The sequence below is a fragment of the Pantherophis guttatus genome, chromosome 1 (genome assembly GCF_059756535.1).
Source record: "Pantherophis guttatus breed Tessera chromosome 1, ASM5975653v1, whole genome shotgun sequence".
Taxonomy (NCBI): Eukaryota; Metazoa; Chordata; class Lepidosauria; order Squamata; family Colubridae; genus Pantherophis; species Pantherophis guttatus.
Genome location: NC_142063.1, coordinates 185,564,249 through 185,591,250, shown reverse-complemented (window position 1 = coordinate 185,591,250; position 27,002 = coordinate 185,564,249). Strand labels below are relative to the sequence as shown.

The 27,002-nt window shown below is 39.8% G+C and overlaps 1 protein-coding gene across 3 annotated transcripts in view; it reads left to right on the top strand.

Annotated features, from left to right (window-relative positions):
• Nucleotides 1–25,227, top strand: part of MCM3AP (minichromosome maintenance complex component 3 associated protein) — an 86,646-nt gene extending 61,419 nt beyond the window's left edge. For all 3 annotated transcript variants that reach the window (XM_087882212.1, XM_087882210.1, XM_087882211.1), the window contains 7 exons: nt 2,343–2,440; nt 7,661–8,051; nt 8,406–8,663; nt 9,871–10,000; nt 16,928–17,122; nt 20,460–20,610; nt 24,490–25,227. In XM_087882212.1, coding sequence (XP_087738338.1) covers nt 2,343–2,440; nt 7,661–8,051; nt 8,406–8,663; nt 9,871–10,000; nt 16,928–17,122; nt 20,460–20,610; nt 24,490–24,630 — 1,364 coding nt within the window. In that variant the 3' untranslated portion in view covers nt 24,631–25,227. The remainder of the gene's footprint in view (nt 1–2,342; nt 2,441–7,660; nt 8,052–8,405; nt 8,664–9,870; nt 10,001–16,927; nt 17,123–20,459; nt 20,611–24,489) is intronic.
• The last annotated feature ends 1,775 nt before the right edge of the window (nt 25,228–27,002 follow it).

The window sequence follows — 27,002 nt, the reverse complement described above, 5'->3', positions numbered from 1 at the left end:
CCCTGAAGAGCCAAAGAAAAAGATGGCCTCCAGGGCTTTCAGCTAGAGCTTCTAGGATAAGTTTTTTAGATGGATGTTTACCTACTAGGGCTCTTGTGTTAAGTGCTGAAGTTCGCAAGGGACTAGGAAAGGGAAAAGGAAATTCTCCATCAAGGAGGAAACAGCAGTCAGGTTAACTCCGTCTGTTAACTGCTTGGACTGAGTCTGCGAATTGTGAAGCCACACCTCTTCCAGTTGCTTGCCAGCTTTTTAGACTCAGTCTAACTGAACAGATGTGTTTTCTCTGAGCTGTCCATTCACTGACTTTTCTCCTTGGAAAAAATGTTTTTATTTGTATTTTCTACTTGCTGAGGTTTGACTTCCTATCAGGTAAACCTTTAGTTTCTTTCCAGCGTGAAGGGTGATTCAGCCTGAGCCTGCGGAGAGCCGTGGGGGCGGCAAGAGGTCGCTCGGCTGAGGACCTCTGGGTAGCACTCACAGGCTTGCCTCGTAGTAGCTGACCCGCAGAGGACTCGAGGATTCGGTCCCTCTGCAAATTAAAAGGCACTGCCCACAAGAAGAGCTCTGTAGCATTTGCCTGAAGGGTGCACAGGATCGGCACCATTGGAAGCCGCTACAGGCAGCGCCCATGAGCCTAGCTCCGTAGCGCTGACCTGTATTGCAAGGAGCGGCAGCGAGGAGCCAACAGAAGTAGCTGTGGCCATTTTTTGTAGCTGATCGATGTTGTGGCAGCCATTTTGAAACTATATGAAGGTGCGGTGGCCATTTTGAAACTGCAGTAAGGAGGTTTGGCGGCCATTTTAGACACCTCAGAGGGTACTCATTCGACCCGAAGTGCTGCAATCTTTGCAGCTTGGGCTACCCAGACCTCTGGAGGAGGTCTGCAGAGCAGCTACTTGGTCTTCCCCTTCACCTTTTGTACATCATTACAAGCTTGACACTTACGCCTCGGCTGAGGCTGCTTTTGGCAGACAGGTTCTCCAGCAGGTTCATTCAGACCTAGGACTGCAGGCCCGGACTTCTCCCTCTCAATAGGACACGGCTCATTCCTGACTGCTATTTCCTCCTTGATGGAGAATGGGCGTTGGTTATTACCTGATACGCCCTTTCTCAGTTTAGAGGAAACAGCAGTCAGCACCGCCCGGTTTATTCGTCCAGCCCTGGCATTGGGAGGGTAGGGTTTTGTTCTTTTGTCTTTACAGCTCAACACGTCAGTCTGTGTTGACGCCTTCGTCAAAAAGCTGGCAAGCAACAGGAAGAGGCGTGGCTTAAAAATTCGCAAACTCAGTCCAAGTAGTTAACAGGTGGAATTAACCCATTCCTGACTGCTGTTTCCTCTAAGCTGAGAAAGGGCGTATCAGGTAATAACCAACGCCCATTCTGTGGTTCTCATTCAGGTGAAGCTAAATCTCTATCTTGAGCGGAGGAAAGGTTCGTGCATGAGTGCACATCATGTAGTGAGTAGCTGCGTATGAGACACTATATGAAAAGTTTTCTATGTGCATCTGTATGTGGGGGAGAGCAAATTACATGAACATGTACACGAAGATGCTAATTAATCTATCCTAGCATTTGATATACTTAAACCTTTAAGGATTACTGACCCCTAGCATAGCCTGTTTGTATAGTTGTCCCCATTTATTCCTCTGCATGTCTGGGGAGGATAAGAAGTTGTGTGTCAACCCTAGATGCCACATAGACCCAAAAATTATTCTTATTAAGATTGCCTTGGCAACAGAATCTTGCAAATCTAAATGTATTTCCCTTCCTCCCTCTTTTTTTCAGGTACTCCTTGACTTACAACAATTTGAAGTTACAACAGCAATGAAAAAATGATTTATGATCTATTTTCACACTTACAACCAATGCAGCATTCCCATGGTCATGTGAATTGGGTGCTTGGCATGTATTTATGATAGTTGCAGAATCCCAGGATCATGTGATCGCCATTTGTGACTTTCCTAGCTGACTTCTGAGAAGCAAAGTCAACAGGGGAAAGGCAAATTCACTTAATGATTACATGATTCACTTAACAACTGCAGTGATTGACTCAATAACCATGGCAAGAAAGGTCATAAAATGGGGTGCTACTCACTTAACAACTGCATTGCTTAACAGCAGAAATTTGGAGCTTAACTCTGGTCATAAGTCAAGGAGTGCCTGTATATATCATATGAATTAGGGAAGTGCCTGTTTGAGATGTTTTCATAACCCTCCCTCATCATTTGGGTTTAAACAGTGTTTACCTGTTGCCTTGGCAGTAAAACTCATCTCCCTTCATCAAGATCATCCTCTTTATTCTCTGCATTATATGACTAAAGTGCAACTTCTTGTTTTCAAAGGTTTGATGCTGCCTGACTTGATTTCAGCTAAACTTATATCAAACTACAGCGTTGTTGAAATCCCAGATTTTGTAAATGATTTGCATGGTTCCCGCAAGGTAAGAACTTTCTTTGGATAAAGTTTGTAATTCATGCCCAGAACAAATATGTCTTTTCTCAGGAACCCATTGCAGTAACAAAGGGCAGCTGTATCATTCCTGGAGAGATCACAGTTCTTTTTAAGGAATTATTGACAAATGCTGTATAGTCGTGATGGCAAACCTATGGCACGCGTGCCACAGGTGGCACTCAGAGTCATCTCCGTGGGCACACGAGCTAACGCCCAGGTCAGCTCCACCGCGCATGCCCGAGCACATCCCGCTGGCCACCTGATTTTCGGGTCTCTGCTGGGAGATGCACATGCATGTGCGGGGGGTGGGGGGCATGTGTGTATGTGTGGGGAATGGGGGGGGCATGTGCATATGCGGGGGGAATGGGGGAGCATGGGTTACACATGCATGCATGGGGGGCAGGACCTGTGGGGGGCATTGCATTATGGGTGTTGGCATGCACGCGCGTACTGTCACGTGCGCATACACGCTTTTGGCACCCGAGGAAAAAAAGGTTCACCATCACTGCTCTATAGGCACCCATACATGGAACTGAAACACCTTTGTCTTGCATAAGTCTATCAACTGTTATAATAGGAGAACATTATTCTTGATTACATTCTAAATATTGCATTTAATATCAGTCTTTTTAGAACAAAGTAAAATGTTCTCATAATCCTGGAAATAAATGTGTCATCTGTTTCTGATTCTTGGAAACCAGCATTTTAAACCCTATTGATATTTTTATTTTTGTTTCTCCATATATTTATGATTTTTGCTCTTGGATGTATGATTTACTTTCTGTTTTTCTGTAGTTGATTCTTGATCTTTAAAGGGAGCATTGCATACACTAGACAATATTAGAAATGATCAGGTCAACATACTGACTTTTGTTCCATTCTTCATGGGACTAAAGGTCTAAGACCATGATGGTGAACCTATGGCACACATGCCAGACGTGGCACACAGAGCCGTTTCTGTGGGCACACGCGTAGTCGCCCCAGCCCAGCTCCAATCGTGTTCCTCCATCGCGTTTCACTCAATCAATTCCAACTTCACAAAAAAAAAAGATCTCGCGAAGTTGGAATTGATTGAGTGAACTTTTTCACTCATGCGCTTCACAATGGGGAAGCCCATTACAACGCGGAGCCACAATGCGACCCTGCGTCAGCTCGGCTCAGCAAAAAAAAGCAGTTTCTTTTCCTGCAGAGCTGCCTGTGTTGGGATGCCCCGCCTCCCCGCCAGCCAGCTGAGTCTGGGCGCACTGCTCCTGGGCTCGTCGGCCTTCGGATGTCATTCCTACCACCCAGCACCAGTTCAGGGGTTCCTTCCCTCCTCCCCTTGGGGGGAGGGAGAGAGAAACAGAGAGGCAGAGAGAGAGAGGGAGGGCGGGAAAGAAATTATATTACAAAAGTTTTTCTTTTTTATTGTTGCTAAACGTAATGTTTCAAAAGCAGAAAAAGTCGCCCCAAAAGGAGTCTTTGAAGGCTGAACGATGAGAGGCATGGATTTCCCCTGCCTTCTGCGTTCCCACCCCGCGCTGAAGCAAACCAAATTGGCTGGAGTCTCCCCACTAAGCAGCCCCGCCAAGCCCGCTTGCAAACTCCGCTGAGCACAGCTCCAAACGTTTAGCTCGCGCATCCCTCCCAGCCAGCGCCGGTGCCAGTACCGTAGCAGCAACAAGGAAGGTGCGCACCCTGCCTGGTCCGCTCTCATTGACCAGAGGTGAGGCTCCATGCTGCCGCCTCCCAGCCAGAGCGCCATGTTTGCTTGCTTGCTGGTCGCCTTTGTGGAGGGAGCTGTGCTCAGGGTGCTCGGGCCCCCGTTACCGGGGGAGAGAGGGAGAGGGAAGGTGGGGGATCTCCCTGACAGGATCCAGGTTAGAGTTGCCTTATTTTGTGTAGATCTCCAACGCTTGGCTTTGCCTGCCAGCCACCATTCCAGGGGTGAAATGCTCCCGATCCGGTAGCGATGGCGGCGGGTGGTTCGGAGAACCGGTAGCAAAAATCCCTGCCCCCATGCCCAGCTGAGCTGTGCGATCATCAGGCTTTTCTTTTTTACTTTTAAAAGCAATGCTTTTAAAAGTAAAAAAAAAAGATTGTGCGCCGTACCTGATCAGCCCCCCCTTGCGCATTGTTCTACTTACCTCATGCCTCCTTTTGGCCTGCTGTGTGCATGCGCACCTCGCATTTGGTGCGTGGTGCGCACTGCGTATGCGCAGCCAGTAAACCGGTAGTAAATCGGTTCAGATTTCTTTTTTTTTTAAATCAAGTTTTATTAGGTTTCCCCCCCCCCCCCCCACATTCACCCACATCTTTTTTGAACAGAGTATTGGCCATATCTTATCTTATTCAATTTATCAAATTCAAATACATTTTACTCAATTGCAATTTTTGCCACAATTTTCTTTTTTCCCTTTTTTTACTCATATCTCAATATTTCTTTGCTTACTTATATAAACAACATCTTCATTCACCCTCAAATTCTAATTTTCCTGCTTATTCATATTTATTCTCTTTTATTCTTTAACAATTCATTCTTTATCTTAATATATTTGTGTTTGTTCGGGGTTGCCTTTCTTCCATTTCATCTTTTTTATTGTACAGCAATCTTTCTCCTCCAACCTACCATCTCCCTCTTTTCTTTCTTTCCTACTTTCTCTTCCCTCCTCTTCTACTCTTTATCTACTTCCCCTCCCCTTTTCCTTCTCCTCCTCTCTTGCCTTCTACTCTCCTACTCTAATTTCCCTTCCCTTCCCTCCTCCCTACTCTTCCTTCCCTCTCTCTCCTTCCTCTTCCCTTCCACCTCTCTTCTCCTCATCTCTCTGTATTGCTGTATTCATCTTCAATTTAATATTTTCCACTATGGAGTCCAGGCAACCCCGATCTTCCATTTATCAAGTATATTTCACACAATTCCTCTTATCTTTTTAATTATAAACAGTATATTTCATCTTATTCTATTTTTCTCTTTAATTTTTTACCCAAACAATCTTCCAACCCTTTATCTTCTTTACTTTTAACAATATGTTTTTTCTTCTTTACTTCTTGCAAGTATAACACTTAAATCATTTTTTAACATTTCAATTTCATTCAATTTTACATTCAATTTCAGTTTTCCATCATAATTTCAATTAATGTTTATTTTATTTATTCCTCTCCATTTAATGCTTTCTCCAAAATCATTTCTCTTCTTTGAGATGTATTTTCCCTTATCCATTCTTATTCTGTCACTGCTAAACCCAGTGTAATCATCTTTATCTTTATTTTCAATTATTTCTTCTCCAATATTTCTCTTTGTTTCTTTTGTTTCTCATTCTTCTGTTCTCTTTCTCTTTTTTTGCATTCTAACCAATCCACTGCTTCTTTGTTTCCTTTAAGTCATCTCTTATTTTTTGAAACGTCTCCCTCAATGTCTCATATTCCTCCTCCCAATTCTCCATATTTTCAATTTAAAAGGCTGAGATTTTTAAATTTTTCCTTTACATATATTTCAAATTTCCAAGTCCATATAGTGTTCTTTCCCCTCCCCCCCCTTTTAAATAATGTCCAATCCAAATCTTCACTTGAGCCAGCACCTTCAGTCTTTGTTCTTTGTTCTCTTATCTTGGTAGAGCTGTATGAATTATTTCAGACCTCTTTCTCATGCTCTCCGCCAGCAGTTGTCTTTCTCCATTCACAAGCCTTTCCATAACAATGAAGCCATCTTGTAATACACAAAAGCATTCACTTCCTCTTTTCCACATTAAGTTTTTCTACTGTTTAAAATGTTTTTCTATCTTCTTTTCCTTGTCTTATTTTTTCCTCCCCAATCCAGTTTTAAATCCGAATGGAAGATTTTTTCCAGGTTTGATTTTTAAAGTTCCGGGTTTTTTTCCCTCCGCTTTAATCCTTCTGTGCCAATTAGCTGCCAATCTTCCGCTACAATTTTTTCAAGCAGTCAAATACTTTTTTCCTTTTACCTGTAAATTGGCCAATTTCTCACCCAGCAACAATTACTCCATTCAATTACCGCTCCTACGTTCCCTCTTTCTGATCGTGGCCGTTCTGGCTTGTGACAGCCCCTTAATGGCTGCCTTCCTTCACCGACGGGTTGAAGACTAATGCTGGCATTTCAGGGAACTTGCTCATTCCCTATCCATGTCAGCCAGCATCTTCTTTCTTCGCTGTCTCCACAAAACAGCTATGATCCCTGGGGATCCCCAAAATCGGCTAGGATATCGGTGCTCTCCTGGAGCTCCAGAATCCACACTGTATCACCTGATGCTGGCCACGCCCCCTGTCAACCGGTTCAGATTTCACCACTGCTCCACTCTCCCTTCACAGCCCAAGTGCTTGGATTCACACAACACGTGAAGCTGGACAGGAGAGCACAGACAGACAGACAGACAGATGAGAGAGAGATAAAGAGAGGGAGGGAGAGAGAGAGAGAGAGAGAGAAACAGGCAGAGAGAGAGAGAGATAAAGAGAGGGAGGGAAAGAGAAAAAGGGAAGGAGGGAAAGAGAGATGGAGGGAGGGAAAGAGTGAGGGGGAAAGACTGGGGGAAAGAGGAGGGAAGAGAGAAATGATATTAGAAAAGTTTTTTGTTTTTATTGTTGCTAAACATAATATTTCAAAAGCAGAAAAAAAATGAAGTGTCATAAAAGTGCATTTATCACATTTTCCTTAGAACAATTAGCTGAACTCTGCATTGTTTACCATTATTTTAGGTAGTAAAACCTCATTATTCAGGTTAAATTGCCGTATTGGAACTTTGCAATAAATAAGTGGGTTTTGCATTGCAGTTTGGGCACTCGGTCTCTAAAAGGTTCGCCATCACTGATCTGAGAGGTTGGCTAAAAGGTTGACATTTTAAAAAAAGAAATAGTTTATTAGATCTAAAAATGATGGTGTAATACTAATGCCACTGGACTGATATTTGGGAGACCTAAGTTGAAATCCACCTGTCCTGGAAAGTGACTTACTGACTTGAGCCAGTCTTTCTGTCAGTCCAACAACTTCAAAATGTTGCTGTTGGGAGTGGGGGATGGGAGAAGGAATTGCTGTTTATGGTGCCTTGACTTTCTAAATAAATATAAATCTAATAACAAAATAGTACAAAAGAAGAGCTGGACTAAAATGCTTCAGTCTAAGCAAGAGTCTTAATTTGGGAAGGATTTGACACAGGATTTGCACTTTACCTTTTCTCTTGTCAGATTGTGAATTTGTTGTCTCTGCTTTTATCCACAGCTTTCCGAGGCAGTACAGTGGTTGGTCACTCAGTGTCCACAATCTATCAAACTTTGCTGCCAGACCATCATGCAGTACCTTGAAGATGGCCTTCACTGTAATTTCACCCAGGCTTTCTACCAAGATAAGTGGGAGAGACATATGGCTGGGTTACCCTCTCAAGACCCTAGCATCATAATAGAGCTGTACAACAGTGTGATACAGTTCCTGGCTGAAGTTGCCACTTCAGAAGATTTCAGGGATTTGTCCTGGCCTGTAACCGAATTTGCAGAGGCTGGAGGCAACAAGTGGCTTCCCCACCTCCAGTGGAACAAATCCAGCCATCTTGCATGGCTAAAGAAGGCGCTGCTGTCCTTTCAGATTCCACAAATGGATGTTCCTCCTTTCGGTGGTAAGAACCTTCTATCTAAGGGCAGATCACAATTTTAATGTGCATTTTTATTATTAGTTGCGAAGTCATGTCTGACACATCGTGATTCCATGGACAATGTTCCTCCAGGTTTTCCTGTCCTCTACCATCCTCTGGAGACCATTTAAGCTCATTAATATGCATAGAGATTTAAAATTGAATAAGCAGGCATGGGTTAATGTGTGTCTCGAAGGAATTACAATGTTTAGGTTGGGCTATCCCCAGATTTCTTGTAGACATTTTATCTGAATAAAATTGGGATATAAAATAAAAACTGTGATTTCCCCTTAATTTGGTATAGTAAAATAAATGTTTTTCTATTCCCCCTTCTCTCAGCTCCCTGGCTTCCTGTTTGTGCTATGATTTTCCAGTATGTGTCCCAAACGGCTAGCTCTCGTCAGACCCAGGAAATACTCCAATCTCAGGTAGAGAATTTGTTGAGCAACATTTACTTGAAGTGGAAGGATCAGAAGCATGCCAATGCAGAAAAAGATGGCCCTTCTGTTTGGGAAATTCCTTGGGATCATATCTTGGCACTGTGCATTAATCATAAATTGAGAGACTGGAACCCTCCTCACCTTTCAGTAGCACCAGGTAATAAAGATCCTCTGAGCAATAATTTTTCAGTTTTGTTACAGATTTCTTTTTAAATTGTATTTGATATATTTATTTTTGGAACCCTATACTTTAGAAAAAGTTTTGTTTTTTGTTTTTTTAATAAAACATTATTCAGGGAGACATGATCAGGATGTATAAAATTGTGCATGGCATGCAGAAAGTGGATTTTTCCTCTCAAATATTTCTCCCACTGAAATCGGGGATTCAAAGACTACTATTCTTGAACTTTCAGTGTTACCACCAGTTTGGAGGTAACATTTTTGGTAGCTCTGATTTGGGAAATGCTTGTGATAATTGGGTGCCCAATTCTTTTCATGTTAATAGTCATAAAAATGCATGGGATTGAAACACAATCTTATTTAAATTTAATATTAAACTTAATTATTATTTACTAGTCCCACCCCAATTTAAAAATCAACTCAATAGCAATTCTAGAAGCCTCATGGAGGGACATTGTTTTTATGCTCTAAGAGTCTCGTTGTGCTCCTTGATAAAGAAAATGTTTTATATTTTCAGTCTTTTGTTGATATGTTGATATTTTTTAAAAATATCAAATATTAGTTAGATTCACATCGAGAAAAACAAGTATTTATGCCCTTAAGAGACAAAGTCAAATCAACTAGTTTGTAGCATAACAATAAAAATTTCTGAAATAATAACTTCATTAAAAATTCCAAGCTTATTCATTTCCATTTTAAATTATTTTTTCTACTTTATTTTGTGCAAGAAAAAATGAAAAACATGAAAAAATCTGCTGTATTCTTTCTATAAAAAATTGTTAAGCATACTCAGATTTCTTTATAAATTTCATTGTAAGTGAAGAGGTAAAGGTTTATATTGCTGTTATATTATCATATTAAATACTTTTATTAATTCCTGTATTCTAAACTTTCCTTGAAATTTGATGGATAGGGTAGAAAAGTTAAACAAATAAGTTGACAAGTTCATATTCTATATCTGCATAGACTAAAATAAAAGGATGGCAAAGTAGATTTGTTGTTTGTCTCCCTGCTTAGTTAAGCTAGCATTCTATATAAATGGATACAATTTTTATTTTAAGAATAAAGTCACTGGGAGTTGAGCAGTGTAAATAAATAAGCATAAATAAATTGTGATGAGCTTGGAAAAATCTGCTTGCTGTTAATTTCCTGATAATAATTTGTATTTTTTTTGCATCTTTTAGAAGCAGTTAGTAAAGATGGACAGGTACACGTATACTTTTTAAAGGAACAATTGCAAAAATTCATTTGTCCTTTCTCATGGGTGGAAGCCAGATTAAAAACTCAGAAGGAGATCCAACAAAATCAAGAAAGGTAGGATTGCCTTTTTGTGTAAGTGTTGTATTTATGAACAATTTCTGTTTAAATGCTTTTTATCCTAAAAACTAAGTATAGCTAGGCTTGGAAATAAGCCATTTTTTATTATTACTATTGCCCTGAATATCCTTATTCAGAAGTAAGTAAGTATTAACAGAAGAAAATGTAATATGATGTACTTTGTGGCAAAATTTGTAAATACCAATGAAGGGGATTGAAATGATTATTATTAAGCCACGATAACCGACTTCTTTAAGGTGAGGCATCTCCTCCTGGGGAAGAAGGAGACTGAGATGCACCAGAAGGGGCACGCTGAAGAATTTGCAGATTTTCTCGAAGACAAAATTGCTTGATTTTGTTCCCAGTTAGATGCCATCATGGTTTCTGGTCCAGTGCAGGCCCTTGGGGCAAGTTTTTACCCTGTTAACTGGGAATGGTTTGACCCTGTTGCTCCTGAGGAACTGGACAGATAGGCAAGTACCTGTGTTTTAGTCCATGTTCCTCCTGGCTTGTGAAAGCTTCCTAGGACGGAACAGACAGGCAGACTCTGGCAGTGATTAATGATTCCCTACAGGAGAGGGTAGTGCCCCAGCACTTTAAGAAGGATGTGGTCTGCCCTCTTCTCAAGAAGCCATTGTTGGATCCCATCCTATTGGATAATTTCTGACCTGTCTCCAATCTTCCCTTTCTGGGGAAGAATGTTGAGAAGGTGGTTGCGCAGCAGCTCCAGAGGTTTCTGGATGAAACTGATTATCCAGTCAGGATTCAGGCCTGAATATGGGACAGAAATGGCATTGGTCACACTTGTTGATCATCTCTGGCAGGAGCGTGATGGGTGTAGTGCATCCATCCTTGCTCTACTTGACATCTCAGCGGCTTTCGATACCGTCAACGAGGGTATCCTTCTGGAGCTGCTTCAAGGGCTGGGAGTTGAAGACTTTGTGCTATCTTGGTTCACTTCCTTCCTTTGTGGCTGCTCTTAGTTGGTGTTAATAGGAGGTAAGAGATCCAGTCCTCGCCCACTGCAGGGTTTGGTACTCTCTGCTCCTATTCAACATCTACATTAAGCCGTTGGGTGAGATCATCTGTCACCATGGACTGAGAGATATTACCAATACGCTGATGATACTCAGCTGTATATCTCAGCCCATGGTGAGTTAAGCAATGCTGTGACCTCCCTCTCGCAGGGCCTGGAGGCTGTTAGAGACAGGATGGGGAGCAACGGGTTGAAACTGAAACCTGGCAAGGCTGAGTGGCTCTGGGTTTGGGGTTCTTCGGTCCATGGAGAATTGCCACCTTTGATCTTGGTTGGGGTGGTACTGTCCCAAATAGTCCCAGTGCATAATCTGGGTGTTGTTCTGACCTAGGCTTCCTGAGTCAGTAAAACACACAAGTAGTCCCAAAAACCTCTTCAATTTCAACGGCTGTGAATGCCGTTCATTCACAGATGAGTCCCAAATAGTTGTAAAGAGTTCTTCGGGATAAGGCTGATAATCACCCACCTTTATCTCCCTTGACACGCTGCCAAAGACCTAATTGGCAAAGCCACATGGAGTCCAGAATCAAACAGAGCTTCAGACTTTAAACTGAACAGAATTAACAACGTTGCTTTCTGCAAAGGCCCACGTGTCTTTGCTTCTCTTTTAAGTCTTATGGGAGGGGCCAATCATCTCCAAGCCCTACTTCTGAGTCATCCCTTTTGTTTTAACTGTTCTTGCCTTCTGGCAGCTCTGCGCATATGCGCACTGGTAACAGGCTCCCCCTATTCCTCTGCCTCGCTGAGGTACGACTCTGGAGGCTCCGGAGGCAGCATGTACCTCCCAGATGGTCCTTTTTCTGCCTCCAACGCAGAGCCCTCGTTCGAGCCTTCCGCAGACTCCAGAACTGGCCCATGTTCCTCCCCAACCTCCTCACTGTCCGACTATGCTGCCAGCTCCGCAGGCTGGCGGCGGACCACAACAGGTGTTCTCCTGGACTCGTGAATCCTGCTCGAAGAGTAGGTGGCAGTCATGGCCAGGAGGACCTTTGCACAATTGTGGGTTGTACACCAGTTACACCCTTTCCTGAAATAACAAACCCTACTCATGATCACGCATGCCCTAGTCACTTCCCGTCTCCACTATTGCAATGCACTCTACATGGGGTTGCCCTTGAGAAGCATCTGGAAGCTCCAGTTGGTGCAAAATGCAGCGGCCTACATGGTTTTGTGCAGACCTTGGAGTGCACATGTGTCATCTCTCCTGCAGGAGCTGAATTGGTTACTGATTTGCTTCCAGGTGCAATTCAAGGTGCTGGTCGTTACCTTTAAAGCCCTTCATGGATTGGGACCAGGTTATCTGAGGGACTCTCTTGCCAATCACATCCACTCGACCTACTAGAGTGGGGAGGCAAGAAATGTTGCGAGTTCCGTCCCCGAAGGAGATAGATTTGGTGGGACTCAGAAGAAGGGCATTCTCTGTGATGGCTCCCCGCCTCTGGAACATCATCACCATAGAGAGGGGCTCCTCCGGGTGCCGTCAGCCAAGCAGTGTCGACTGGCGGCCCCCAGGGGGAGGGCCTTCTGTGGGGGGCACCCACTATCTGGAACGAGCTCCCCCTGGAGATACGGAGGATCCCGGATCTGCACACTTTCCGCCGTGCTCTTAAGACCCCCTTATTCCAGCAAGCCGGCCTGGCCTAATTTTTCTCCCCTTTCTTTTAAATTTTTAAACTGAAATTTTAATTTGTTTTAGATTATTGGGATTTTAATTGTCGTGGGCTAAATTATTTAATTTGGTTTTAAATTGTTTCTAACTTTTGTATTCCTGTATTTTATCCTGTGCCTGTTCACCGCCCTGAGTCCTTTGGGAGTAGGGCGGTATATAAATTTAATAAAACATAAAACATAAAACATCATCCCGGAAATAGCCCCCATTCTGACATTCTTTTGGAAGGCCCTGAAGATGGTTCTGCTAGTGGGCTTAGGGAACCCAGAACAGGATGGTGCCCATTAAATGGCTGATATAAGTATTTGTTGTCGCCGGGGAGCAGGTGGAGGATTGTTATTCTATTATTATTTTTATTATTTATTATTTATATTTCTTTTATATTGTGTTTTTATTTCCTGTAAGCCACCTTGAGTCTCTGTGAGCGAGTAGGTGGCAATATACATTTTCTAAATAAATAAAATATTTTAGGATTCTGGTCAATTGGCTTAATTAGAAATGCCCAGTAGTGATGAAAGTGGCCAATTCTATGTTTATTATGAAGGGACAATTCTAAATGCTGCTTCTCTCATTTCATCAACTGCATGAACCCTCAGTAATCACACAATGTTATCTAAAAATCAGCACTGATGTGATACAAACGTTGAAAAGCCATAGCACCTTTTTATGCTTTAAAATATCATTTGAGTTTTCTCCCTCTTACTCAAGATATGGATAAAATTCATCTTTTATCCACTTCAACCTTCAGTTCATGTTTGTTTTGTCACTAGAAACGCTGCTAGTTGCACTTCCTAGCTCCTAACCAATTTTGAATTCATCCAAGCTAGGGGGTTAATTCTCAAAAGCAGTTTTGTTCATGTGCTATTTTCATGGGGAAATAAGGTAAGTTACCAGGTGAATAGGCCACTAGCTGCAGTTGTCTCCAAGGTCAAGATAAAATGTATTTTCAGTGAAAGCCATTGTATCAGTTTAAAATCCTGTGACGTCTATACTAACATGCAATTGTTAATATTAGAAAATGCTGCTGAGAGTTTAACAAGCACAGAGTTTTGACTTGGTACCTTTCAAAATTGTCAATAATATACATCATTGGTTATTTCAGTATTTGGCCTGTATGTGAGTTTCCAGATTGCAATCCAGTTTATTCTGGAATCAATTGATTATCTATTATCTGTGAAAGAATGCAGTTGTTTGGTTAGAACAGGAGGGAGAAGGTGGAAGGTCTGTGGATCTGAAGACTCTGTGCAGTTTCATTAATGCTACTTGTGGCTATTTCCATATTTTAGGCATTTTATCTGCCTTTACATTTGATTGAAACGCTCCAGTAGCCATTTCCTGGTGCCCCGCTCAAAGCATTTCAGTTGCTCAATTTGAGGCTATTTAGTTTTGCTAAGTTTTATATATTTAATGTACCGTTTATCTCTACCTTTTCAACTTAATTGTTTAGAAGCCTATCATTCTGGAGAAGTTGATATATTAGTTGCTATATTGTGATAGTGTCCATCTTCCTTGGTTATTTTTCAATTTTATAATTATACTTTCTTGCTCTTGATTTCTGAGATGGGTGTTCTTACATGTGTGTGTATTTGCATGTAACTGTCTTTGCTAGTGATTTGTCTTTCAATTAAGTTTTTCTCAGCTTTTCAATGTTATTAACTTCACTAAATTAATTAATTATTGGTTTGGATGGTTGATTTAAAGAATAAAATTGTTTGTGATTTGGAATTCAATTTTAAATGAAACACATGTATGATATACTGGTATATTCCAGATTATATGCAAATGGCATTAAAATTCATTTTTTCCATAAACGCTATTAGAGGCTGATCTTGCTGTACATTAAAAGGCTTGGATGAGCCTCTATTTCTTTCTACAATTCTTATTGGAGTTTTCAAATTGATCAATCGTTGCCTCATGAGACGCTATAGTCATGTTTAACACTTTCTCATATTTATGAGATATGCTGATTTTCTGAATGATTGCCTTGATAGCTGAATGCTTTTGTCAGTCAAATGAAAATTTAAAACCGTTTGACATCTCAGAAATGTAGATAGAAGTTACAATAACTTTCTAATTCACCCAGAATAGAGTGAGCAACATCAGACATACCCACAGCATCAGCAATATTTAAGTCCACTTACATGCTTTTCTAGAGAAAACAGTTCTTTCTTCTCATGGACTGCTTCCTACAACCAGGTTGAGAAGTAGATTGTATAGAAAGACTATTGTAGGGCATAGCAGATTTTTAAAATTCTTTGATAGGCTCCCCACTGCCCCCTCTTTTAGCACAAAGATTTAAGATGGAATTATTTTGTGCTTTTTTATCACATCTTTTTTCCCTCAAACAGAGTTGTCTCTTACCTTCTTGAACTATTCCTGCACACCTTCTTCTAAGTTATCTATGCATATAGTAGTCTTCAACGTATGACCACAAATGAGCCTAAAATTTCAATTGCTAAGTGAGGCAGTTATTACATGAGTGGGACCTCATTTTAGAACCTTTTGTGCCATGGTTATTAAGGAGATCACTGCATTTGTTAATTGAATCATGCAGTTGTTAAGCGAAATTGGCTACTCCCATTGACTTTGCTTGTCGGAAGCTAGCTGGGAAGGTTGCAAATTGTGATCACCCCCCCACCCCCCCCAAACAGTCATAAATACATGCCAGTTGCCAAGTGCCTAGATTTTGACCTTTATTATCTTCACAATTAACCCAAGACGGCAAACATATCCAGTACATCTTCCTCCTCCTGTTTTCTCCACAACAATAATCCCATGAGATGAGTTAGGCTGAGAGAGAGTGACTGGCCAAAGGTCATCCACCTAACTTTCATAGCTAAAGCAGAACATGAACTCATGGTCTCTCACTTTCTAGCCTGGTGTCTTAATTAGACCAAACTGGTATAATTATCAGGTGATCCTGAACAGCAGCAGAGTGATACAGAACTATGTAATTGGGCCTACAACAATCTTACTGCTCTATGAATGTGGTATTACTGCTCACAAAGATCTAATCCAAAATGTAGTTTTGTTTCAATGAGCTGCTAGTAAAAGAGTTTAGGATTATATATTAGATTATTTTGGTTTATGCCTGTGTTTCTGTCATCTTGCTGAATTCATTTATAACCCTATTTATTGTTATGGTTGTAATTACCGACTTCTATTTGTATCTCACTGATACCCCCAAAACAAGTGATATACTTGGTGGTTGTAAAGCAATCAATCATTTTATATGTTATTCAAATAAAGTAAATAAAACTTGAAAATAATAATAAAGCAATCAAATCAGAATAGAGCTGGAAGGGACCTTGGCGATCATTTAGTTCAACCCCCTGCTCAAGCAAGAGCCCCTATACCCTTGATGGCGAACCTATGGCACACGTGCCACAGGTGGCACGCGGAGCCATGTTGCCTGGCACGCCAGCTTAGCTCTGGCATGCATGTGCGTGCTGGCCAGCTGATTTTCAGGCCTTCTGGGTCCACCAGAAGTAGTAAAACAGGCTGTTTCCTGCCTCTGGAGGGCCTGGGGGGGTGGGGAAGGCCCGTTTTTCTTTCTCACCTGGCTCCAGATCCTCTCTATGCATCTGGGGAGGGCGAAAACAGCCTTCCCCACCCCCTCAGAGGCCCTCCGGAGGCCCGAAACGGCTCGTTTCCCAACTTCCGGTTGGACAGGAAGTGACATTTTGTGCTGTCCCCAGCCTCCAGAGCCTCTCTAGGAGTCTCTGGAGGCTGGGGACAGCAAAAAACATCACTGCGATTCAAAGTGCCAGTTGTTGCCTATAAAGCCGTATATGGAAGTTAGCCTGATTACTTGTGGAACTGCCTGTCTCCCATGGTATCTGCCCAGCCAATTCAATTAAACAATCACAGAAGTATGCCTTTTATGTAGCAGCACTTGTCCTCTGGAATGAGGTTTCCCCTGAAATCTGGATGCCCACCTTCACCCTCCTACCAAGGGCTTTAAAAACCTGTCTCTTCATCCAGTCATTTGGTGAGAGTGAGTGAAGCCCACTTGGATTGCGTGGTTGATTTCTTTTTCCTTCCTTCTGGTATTCATAATCCTTGCCATCATTTATTATTTTATTTTCATCTCTCTCTCTCTCTCTCTTTTTAAATATTTTTACTTGTGAGCTGCTCAGAGTCTTTGGGAGTTGGATGGCATCACAGTTTAATAGTAATAATAATAGCAACAACAACAGCTATGTTTCCTGTCTTCTAGGTCTAAATTAAAGACTATGGCAAAACTGTATTCCCCTTTATTATCTCCAAATGAACATTGTGTCAGCCAAGAAATTAAAAACAACAAGGAACTCAATATTTCTGGTAGAGATCTCACACTGGCAGTTTCAGAAGTAGATCTTCTGCCAGAATGCCTGTCTGTTAAACTACAATTGGAGAAAACAGAGAGCAAGAGGTAAGATTTCTCTCTTTCTTTACAAATGTTGAGAAGTGCTAAGAATGGGAATATGAATGGGTAGAAAGAACAGAAAAAACATAAATTGATGGGATTCAATGTTCATTTATTTAGTTCCAGTTCTGATATTCTAGTTGCTTAGAGTTGGGAGGCAGCAAATCAAATCAATCAATACATAACATTAGAAGAGGAATAAGAGAAGAATAATATGGAAGGAAAATGGAAAGTTGAGAAACAAGATAAAGGAGAAAATGTATATTAGAAAAGTGTGAAAAGGGTTCATAAAAATAGCGTGTGCTGACTGTGTGGGATATTAGTTGGATTAAATGGAAAGGTTATATATGCGAAATATAAAGTGAAATAAGATAGGGGTTTTATTTTAAATTCTGAACCAGAGCATTATCTCAATCCATTAGGTATTGTCACCAGTATCCCAATCTAGGGGGCATAGCCAGTGGAGAAACAAATCACAGTCTTAGTTACCTAGACTTGAGGGCTGTAATATATATGTTGAACTTTTCTTTGATCAGCAGTCATAAATTTGTCATGAGAGGGTATTGCCAGCCAGAAGACTGCATATTTTTCAGGTTTTTAAAATAGAAGATTCAGCCCATGGTGAAATGCTGAAAAGTATTTTACTGAATAAATCTTGAGAGTTACAGTTACAGAGAAAGAAAGGTATACCAATCTGCATATTTTCAGATTATCAAATATCCAACAAATGGTAATATATGTACACCTGAAAACTGACATCTAGTTGCACAGCACCTCCTAGAACTTAGGGTCTACACTGTGGTTCAAACTGTCTGAGACCTTACCAACATTCCCACACAATCCTAAATCACAAGATTATCAAGAATCTTGTGACAACCGGGAAACTGAATTTTAGTCCCACCTTAAACATGAAAGCTTGCTGGATAGCTTTGGGCAGTTAGTCTCTCAGCTCAATGCACAGGGTTCTTGTGTGGGGAAAATAGGAGAAAGAATATTGTCTATGTTTTTTTGACTTATGTCAACAAAAAAATAGGATAAAGATAGGATTTTAAAAAATCTAGAAAAAACATAGAAACATAGAATTATAGAGCACCCACAACTCTGGGAGGCAAGCTGTTCCACTGATTCATTGTTCCTGCTGTCAGGAAATCTCTTAGTTTCTGATTGGATCTCTCTTCAAACTCACCACCAAATTTATGAAATGCCTTACAGCCCATTTTCCAGTGGTAAAGGTGTAATATAGTTTGATTCCACAGGCATAGATATTTCTTCTACATAATGGGTTAAACATGATGCTCAGACTTAACATACTTTATATACATTGATTGTACTGCCCTCTGTCCTGACTAGATTTGGAAAGAAGTCTGTCCTTAGAGGAGCATCCTTGTTGAATATTTCTGTCATGCTCTTTCAAAATATATGTTTTCAAAGTCCTAATGAAACTTCCATTTGAATTCACTCTATTTTCCTCAAGATTTTATCTTTTAAACTTAATTTTTGGTGACATCAACTCTTCTGGTCAAATCTCTGAAATCTCCAAATATTATTTGTGTGTATATCACTTCTTCGAAATAGTTCAGACAGGAAATCAAAACCATGAGTACCAATACTACTATTGTTGTAAGGTTATACAGTAATTGAATCTTGCAAGTCTGAAAGCAGATTCTCCCCTCCCCAGCCTTCACTTTTCAGAGAACAAGGAGAGTCCTCTTTGAGCTATTTATTCTACCCCCATTTCTCCTTTAGGCTGAGACTTCATTTAGCCATAATTCTCAGCAATTGCTTCATTAGCAGTATCTCCTGTGGGCTGATTTCTTTCAGTTAATTCAGCTTCATTCACTCTAGTTTTGTAACTCAATCCTGCCAACTATAATTAAATCCGGCCAAATATAATTGAAATTTAGAGAACAGAATCCCAATATATCTTGCTGTTGACTCAAGAAGTTGTACTGCACTGCATTAACCCAAGACGATCCAGTGACTTCCCTTGCCAAGTTGTTTGATGTACAGAAGTGGGCCTCAAGAAGCATTTCCCTATCCTACTTTCAGATCCTGATTAGCGGTTGAAATAATACATTTCATCCATGTTTTAATGCTCTCCAAACTCTGAAATTCACACCTGTGATTCAAGAGGATTCTCCAGAAAAACATTCTTACTCATTTCTCTTGTTTGCGTTATTTCACATCATGGAATCTACAGCTAGTGCTAAAAATTCTTATCCAAGCACTTTGGCATAATTTCCTCTATGTTGCTTTTACCAAAACTCGTGTTCCTAGTGGCACTGGGCAGGAAAATCTCTGAAAGGGATTCTTCCCTCTTTCCTTCTACAATGATTGAGTAGAAATAAAAGACTGTCATCTGAGCCGAACTGTCATTTATTTCTAATAAACTGAGCTCAGCTGTGTGGAGAAATTGAAATCTTCTCTCCTTTTATCCCAGATCTTTTGATTTCTCTGATGGCATAGACTGAACATAGATAAAAATGTTGTCAAACAAACAAATGCTGTTTTCTTTCATCTTAATTCCAAAGACAACATCAGTGTCTAACAAGCTGGCTTGCATCTTCTTGCCTTAGATGACTCAAGTCCTCCTGCAGATCTTTCAAAATAAGTCCCACAGCTATATCTGCTGCATCCCCTACTATTGCCATTTTTCCAGAGATCTGAAGGGTGACACTTTGATCAACTCCAGTAGATACCTTAGCTTAGCCATAGATTTTATTTTGAAGAAGAGTTCTTTAATATGTGATGTAAGCTTTTATTGCCAATGTCAAGTCAGTGGTAATGAGTTTTTGGACTAATAGTCCATGACTTTGGTATCCTGATGTTTCACTAGCAACTGTGGCTGGCATCTTCAGAAGTCTAAGTAATCTGCTCTGCTACTTGCCTATTAGCTTGGAAGCTAATCACCACTGAGTGCTTTAACATGTTTTTCCATTTCTAATTTCAACCTGTCACACCATGAAGCTAGCTGATACACATCTGATTCAGAGCTGCCTCTTGACATTTACCTGAGAATGGAACATTAGTTACTTTGGCTTTGGTTTCTTTGTTGAGGAAGAAAACTAAACCATACCCTTGTTTGTGTGATTTAATTTTTTAGGTTTGCTGCATTCTTTCATATCAATTTCCTTTCTCTGTCTCTTTTTTTATTCTTGGCCATTGAATGTGAGGTTGCAGGATGCTAAACTTTAAATATCTGTATTTTTAAATGTCATGTGATCTTTACCTTTTTGGGATGATGATGATGGTCTATATTCATTATTAATCTTTTTGAACCTCTGTTGAACTGTCATGGGAAATAAACATTTTTTGTTTATGTGTTTCATTTTCTTTTGTCTAGATTTGATGAACAATTGCAGCAGTTATTAGTTAAAGATTCTGAGACACTCCAGGACACCTTGCCTCTTCCTCTTTATCTTCCTGAATCTCTAATATCTATGCCCCAGATTATTCAGCCATTCACCAGAATTCCAAAATCAAGAAGTCCAGAGGTAACATAAAAATTAAAATACAATGGTGGTGGGCTGCAATATTAGACTCTATTCACTTCCTTTGACCATTCTCTTCCTATTTTTGTGAGCTGGTGCAAGTCAGTTAAAGGAAGGAGCCTGAAACAATAGCGTTAATTTCTGCCCAATCAGCTTGTTAGGTATCTCAAGCAAACTGTAAACCTGGCACTTTTATTGCAGTGGAACTGCTATGATTAGGCCTTATATACAGTTGCAAGAAAAAGTATGTGAACCCCTTGGGATTACGTGGAGTTTTGCATGAATTGGTCATAAAATGTGCTCTGAACTTCATCTAAGTCACAACAATAGAAAAACACAGTCTGCTTAAAATAATACTACACAAACATTAGATGTTGCCATGGTTTAATTGAACATAACATGTAAACATTCAAAGTGCAGGGAGGAAAAAGTATGTGAACCTTTGGACTTAATAACTGGTTGACCCTCCTTTGGCAGCAATAACCTCAACCAAATGTTTCCTGTAGTTGCAGATCAGACCTGCACAACCATCTGGAGTAATTTTGGACCACTCCTCTTCACAAAAATGTTTCAGTGTAGCAATATTCTTGGGATGTCTGGTGTGAATCGCTCTCTTAAGATCATGCCACAGCATTTCAATGGGTTGAGGTCAGGACTCTGACTGGGCCACTCCAGAAGGCATATTCTGTGCTGTTGAAGCCATTTTTTTGTTGAATTACTTGTATGCTTTGGGTCATTGTCCTGTTGCATCACCCATCCTCTGCGGAGCTTCAGTTGGTGGACAGATGGTCATACGTTTTCCTGCAAAATGTCTTGATAAACTCTGGAATTCATTTTCCCATCAATGACAACAATCCGTCCAGGCCCTGAGGCAGCAAAGCAGCCCCAAACCATGATGCCCCCTCCGCCATGTTTTACAGTGGGGATGAGGTTTTGATGTTGGTGTGCTGTGCCTTTTTTTCTCCACACATAGTGTTGTGTGTTCTTCCCAAACAACTCAATTTTGGTTTCATCTGTCCACAGTATATTTTGCCAGTAGTGCTGTGGAACATCCAGATGCTCTTTTGCAAACTTCAAACGTGCTGCAATATTTTTTTTGGACAGCAATGGCTTCCTCCGTGGTGTCCTCCCTTGTACTCCATTCTTGTTTAATGTTTTCCTTATTGTAGATGTGTCAACAAAAATGTTAGCATGTGCCAGAGATTTCTGTAGGTCTTTAGCTGACACTCTAGGATTCTTCTTTACCTCATGAAGCATTCTGCGCTGTGCTCTTGCAGTCATTTTTACAGGATGACCACGCCTAGGGAGAGTAGCAACAGTGCTAAACTTTCTCCATTTGTAGACAGTCTGTCTTACCGTGGACACATGAACATCAAGGCTTTTGGAGATATTTTTGTAACCCTTTCCAGCTTCATGCAAGTCAACAATTCTTGATCGTAGGTCTTCTGAGAGCTCTTTTCTGCAAGGCATGGTTCACATCAGACAGTGCTTCTTGAAACCAGTAAACCCAAAACAGGTGTGTGTTTTTAAAGGGCAGGACAGCTGTCAGCAACACATCCAATATCATCACACTGATTGGAGTCAAGGTCGGCTCACTCCTGGCTCCAATTAGCTCTTGGAGAAGTCATTAGGCTAGGGGCTCACATACTTTTTCCTCCCTGCACTGTGAATGTTTACATGTTCATTAAACCATGGCAACATCTAATGTTTGTGTAGTATTATTTTAAGCAGACTGTGTTTTTCTATTGTTGTGACTTAGATGAAGTTCAGAGCACATTTTATGACCAATTCATGCAAAACTCCACGTAATCCCAAGGGGTTCACATACTTTTTCTTGCAACTGTAGTGGCTGCATCAAAACCACCAGATTTGAGTTGCACATAACCTGCAAGGGCAGTCTCAAAGCTCAGTGAAGCCACTGTATTCAATCTATAGTACTGTTCTTGTCCATTAATACTCAGTGGTTCACTTAGTTGGGAAAGATGTGGGACTATAACTCAGGCAGAATCAGCATAATATAAAATCATATAAAATGGTGGCACGATCCAAGCATATTTCTATATTCTAGAAATAGAATTGCCATTTTTTATGATAGCTTATATTATATAGTAGTCGGCATATCCACAGGCAGAATAAAATGTCAAGATAGCAATAGCATCGTAACAGTTGATGTCCCACTCCTTTTATATAACACATAAAAAAGGATAGGGCTTTAATAATGCTGCCACAATAATTGTTTTACTCTTTTTGACCTCACCATTCATAGTAATTTTTAACATATTTCCCTAATCCAAACATGATTTATTTTGGGCATTCAATCGAGCTCAGTATCCAGTTAAAATCTTACTCAGGCATTACACTAATACGAGGTATGGTAATGTGTAAAAAATATATGATTGTTGATTCAAATGCTGGCATTCGCAGCAGGTCTTGATGCATTGTATTATTTCATGCAGATTTCATTGAACTAATATTTATGTAGTATTAATGAATATTCTATTTAATATAGATAGAATAGATAGAATTCTTTATTGGCCAAGTGTGATTGGACACACAAGGAATTTGTCTTTGGTGCATATGCTCTCAGTGTACATAAAAAGAAAAGATACATTCGTCAAGAATCATAAGGTACAACTCTTAATGATAGTCATAGGGTACAAACAAGCAATCAAATCATGCTAGGAAACAATCAATATAAATCGTAAGGATACAGCAACAAGTTATAGTCATACAGTCATAAATGGGAGGAGATGGGTGATAGGAACGATGAGAAGATTAATAGTAATGCAGACTTAGTGAATAGTTTGACAGTGTTGAGGGAATTATTTGTTTAGCAGAGTGATGGCATTCGGGCAAAAAACTGTTCTTGTGTTTAGTTGTTCTGGTGTGCAGTGCAGTGAAACAATTTATGTCCAGGATGCGAGGGGTCTGTAGATATTTTCAATATAACATAATATTAATAGCATTTTCAAATGGAATGATTGTGGCAAATGAAAGCAAATACCAATAATAATAGGCATCTTGAGTGCATTCCCAAAACAATTGGAACATCATTTGAACACCATTGACATTGACAAAATCACCACCAGTCAATTGCAAAAGGCAGCTTTGCTTGGAACAGCTTACATAATGTGGCAATACCTTTAACACCAACAAGCATTCCCTTCTGCCTATCCCAGGTCCTTGGGAAGGACTCTGTAGGTGGATGAAAATGCCAAATCCACTCTTAACATCTGGTTAATCATGAAACCAATTATAATAATAACATCCTGAAAGAATAACTTTAATATTTTTAAATGACAAACTCTATTCCAAGTTCTTGGGAAGGACTTGCCAAATTCAGTCTAAATATCTGGCTGATTATGTAACCAACTGGTGAATACCGGCCAATAATAAGTGAGGAAACCGGAGCCAGACTTGAATGAGATAACTTCTTTAATAACAAGCCAAATCCGCAACTGCGATACATGCTACGTAAGAACGAATGCGCGCGAACTCAGCCTGACAGACAGCCAACCAATTAGAGAACAGAACATTACTTACTAACTCGATAGGGGGCCTGCTTACGGAGCAGGCTCAATACATTACACCAACCATAATTATAGAACAAACTGTTGATTTAGGATGCCTGTTTCCTCAATTGCATGTGTTCTGTGCTGATCAAAAACAGCTGAAAATAGCTTTTTCTTACATATGTTTGAATATGTAAGAAAAGTACTCAGCATGTTTGGGAATATTAGGATTAAGTGGGTTGATCCAATATATATAACCCAGGTTTCTTACAACCATTATATCCTATTCAAGTCTCTAGGTATTTGTCACTTTTCATTACTGCTTATCTACTTTGATTTTGAAAATGTTTTGTGCTTCTCTCCTATTCAGGTTGGGACAGAAACGAGAGACATGGATACCTCTTTATTTGGGAGATTGGCATTGCTGAAACAACTGATTAAAGTTAACAAAGAAGAAGAAACAGCTTGTGAATTCCACATGTCTGCATTGCTAGACATGGTAGATGCTTGATAAGCATTTCCTTAAACTATAGAACAAGAGAGCTGACAATGTATAACATCAGATATGAATAACAAGAGTTTGCTTGAAAAAAGCCATGATAGATGGATGAGTGTCTGATAATTCTTGCATAGGTAATGCTTCCTTGATGAAGTTGAATGCATCTTTTGATCTTGCTCTTTGATCTGGTTAGTTTGCTATATATGTTTACCTGGGAATGCTCAATTAATCTCAATAGGATTTATTCCTATGAAAGCCAGTTGTTACTTTTTTTATGAATTGTGCACCTCTTTTTCTGCTTTACAATTCAGAATGAAGTTCTTATTTCCAGTCTACACCACAAATTATATTTTCAGGTCCTGGATTTTATCTGGAACTCTACTGTGAAAAGTGGAGCATTCTTTGCATGATGTATTTTATGAGAATTTTATTTTATAGAGCTTATATTAAACAACTTTTAATGATTACTTTTTACATAGTCGTAGTTTCTATGTAATAATTTACTGTATCCTGTAAATTGTATGTTGCTACCTTATGGACATGTAATGTGTGCTATGTAGGGAAAGGCTTGAATTCTAACAAAAGTTAATATAAAGAAGTTCATGGACAGAGCATTTCCTGTTTCTTTACTTCTTTCCCTAGGATTTGGGAAAGAGTTTTCTGGATAATGTGGAATGTGGCAGAAGAGGAGGCTAAAAACGCTTTTTAATGGATTTCCTTAAGTTCATTCATATTAAGATTTGTCAATATGAATTTTATGAATATTGGAATGAATTTGTGGCCTTAGTGTATATTTTACATTTGTATTGAGATTTCCATGGTTGAAAAGAGATTTGAATTACAGATGGAGTTACTTTCAGTCATGAAAGAGACTCGAAGCTAGTGGAGAATCCAAGAACATTTGGCACCTTGTTTTTTTTTTGCTGTGGGATATTAGCAACCACTGTTCCATGAGCCCCTGGAAATTTTTTTATCATAAATGTTCTATTCTTTGTCTTCTGAGATCTATAAAAACCTTAATCTGAGCTCAGCTCATTATTTTGGAATAATTTTATGAAGTGACTTCAGACTTTGTAGTCCTTGACTTACGACCACAATTGAGCCCAAAGTTTTTGTGGCTAAGTGAGACAGTTCCTAAGAGACCTTTGACCCATCTTATGACCTTTCTTGCCACAATTGTTAAGTGAATCACTGCAGTTATTTAGTAACACAGTTGTAAACTAAATCTACTTTATTGAATTTTGCTTATCAGAAGATCGCAAAGGTGATCAAATGATTCTGGGACACTGCAACAGTTGCTAAGTATCCAAATTATGATCACATGACCATGGGAATGCAGCAACGGTTGTGTGAAAAATGGTTATGTCACTTTTTTCAGTGACATTGTAAGTTTGAACAGTCACTAAATGAACTGTTGTAAATTGAGGACTACCTGTATTAAAAATATTAGAACATATTTTTAATGTGTAGGGCAATGTTTTTATCCAGAAAATATTATCGATCTGATGGAAACATTCTTAAATACACAAATTGTAAAGTGGGCAGTAGCTTATTAAGACTAAGAAACTTTATATTTCTCTTTTAAAACAATTAGCTAAATGTAATGTTTTGAAAGTATTTTATATTGTGACCAGCTATTATTCCCCAGGTTTTGCAATTTTCTGATATACTGGATAGGGTATATATTTTTTATAATTTGCAGCTGATTATTATTTTTCCACTATTTTTACTGAAATATGAATACACAATATCAGGCAATTATATATATATATGTTTTCTGAGGTTTTCGCGGGTGTTTGTATGTAGGTCTTTGGTTATTTGGGTTTTCTCCCACGTAAAATTGGAGGTTTCTTGGCAACGTTTCGACGAAGTCTCATTCGTCATCTTCAGGCTGGTGTTCTCGGCTTCGTGCTTCTAGGAGCAATGTCACATTGCCTGAAATTGAACCGGGATGATTTTTGTAGAATATTAAGACCAGGTGGCTGGTTTCTGGGGGATTCTATTTAAAACTGAGTATCTATGTCTTGGATTCAGACTGAGGTTCAGTACTATGGTTCAGTCGATAAAGATAAAACTCTCTGATTTGATGGCAACTTCTGGAATCCCATTTTAAAAAGTTCTATTACCGTATACACATAATCTTTGACTTAAAACCAATTGTTTAGCAATGATTTGGAGTTACAATGGCACTGCAAAAATTTACTTATGACCATTTTTCACATTTATGATCATTGAAGCATCCCCACGGTCATGTGATAAAAATTCAGATACTTGGCAACTGGCATGTATTTATGGTGATTGCAGTGTCTGGGGTCTTGTGATCCCCTTTTGTTATCTTCTGACAAGCAAAGTCAATGGGGAAATCAATTAGTAACAATGTTTCT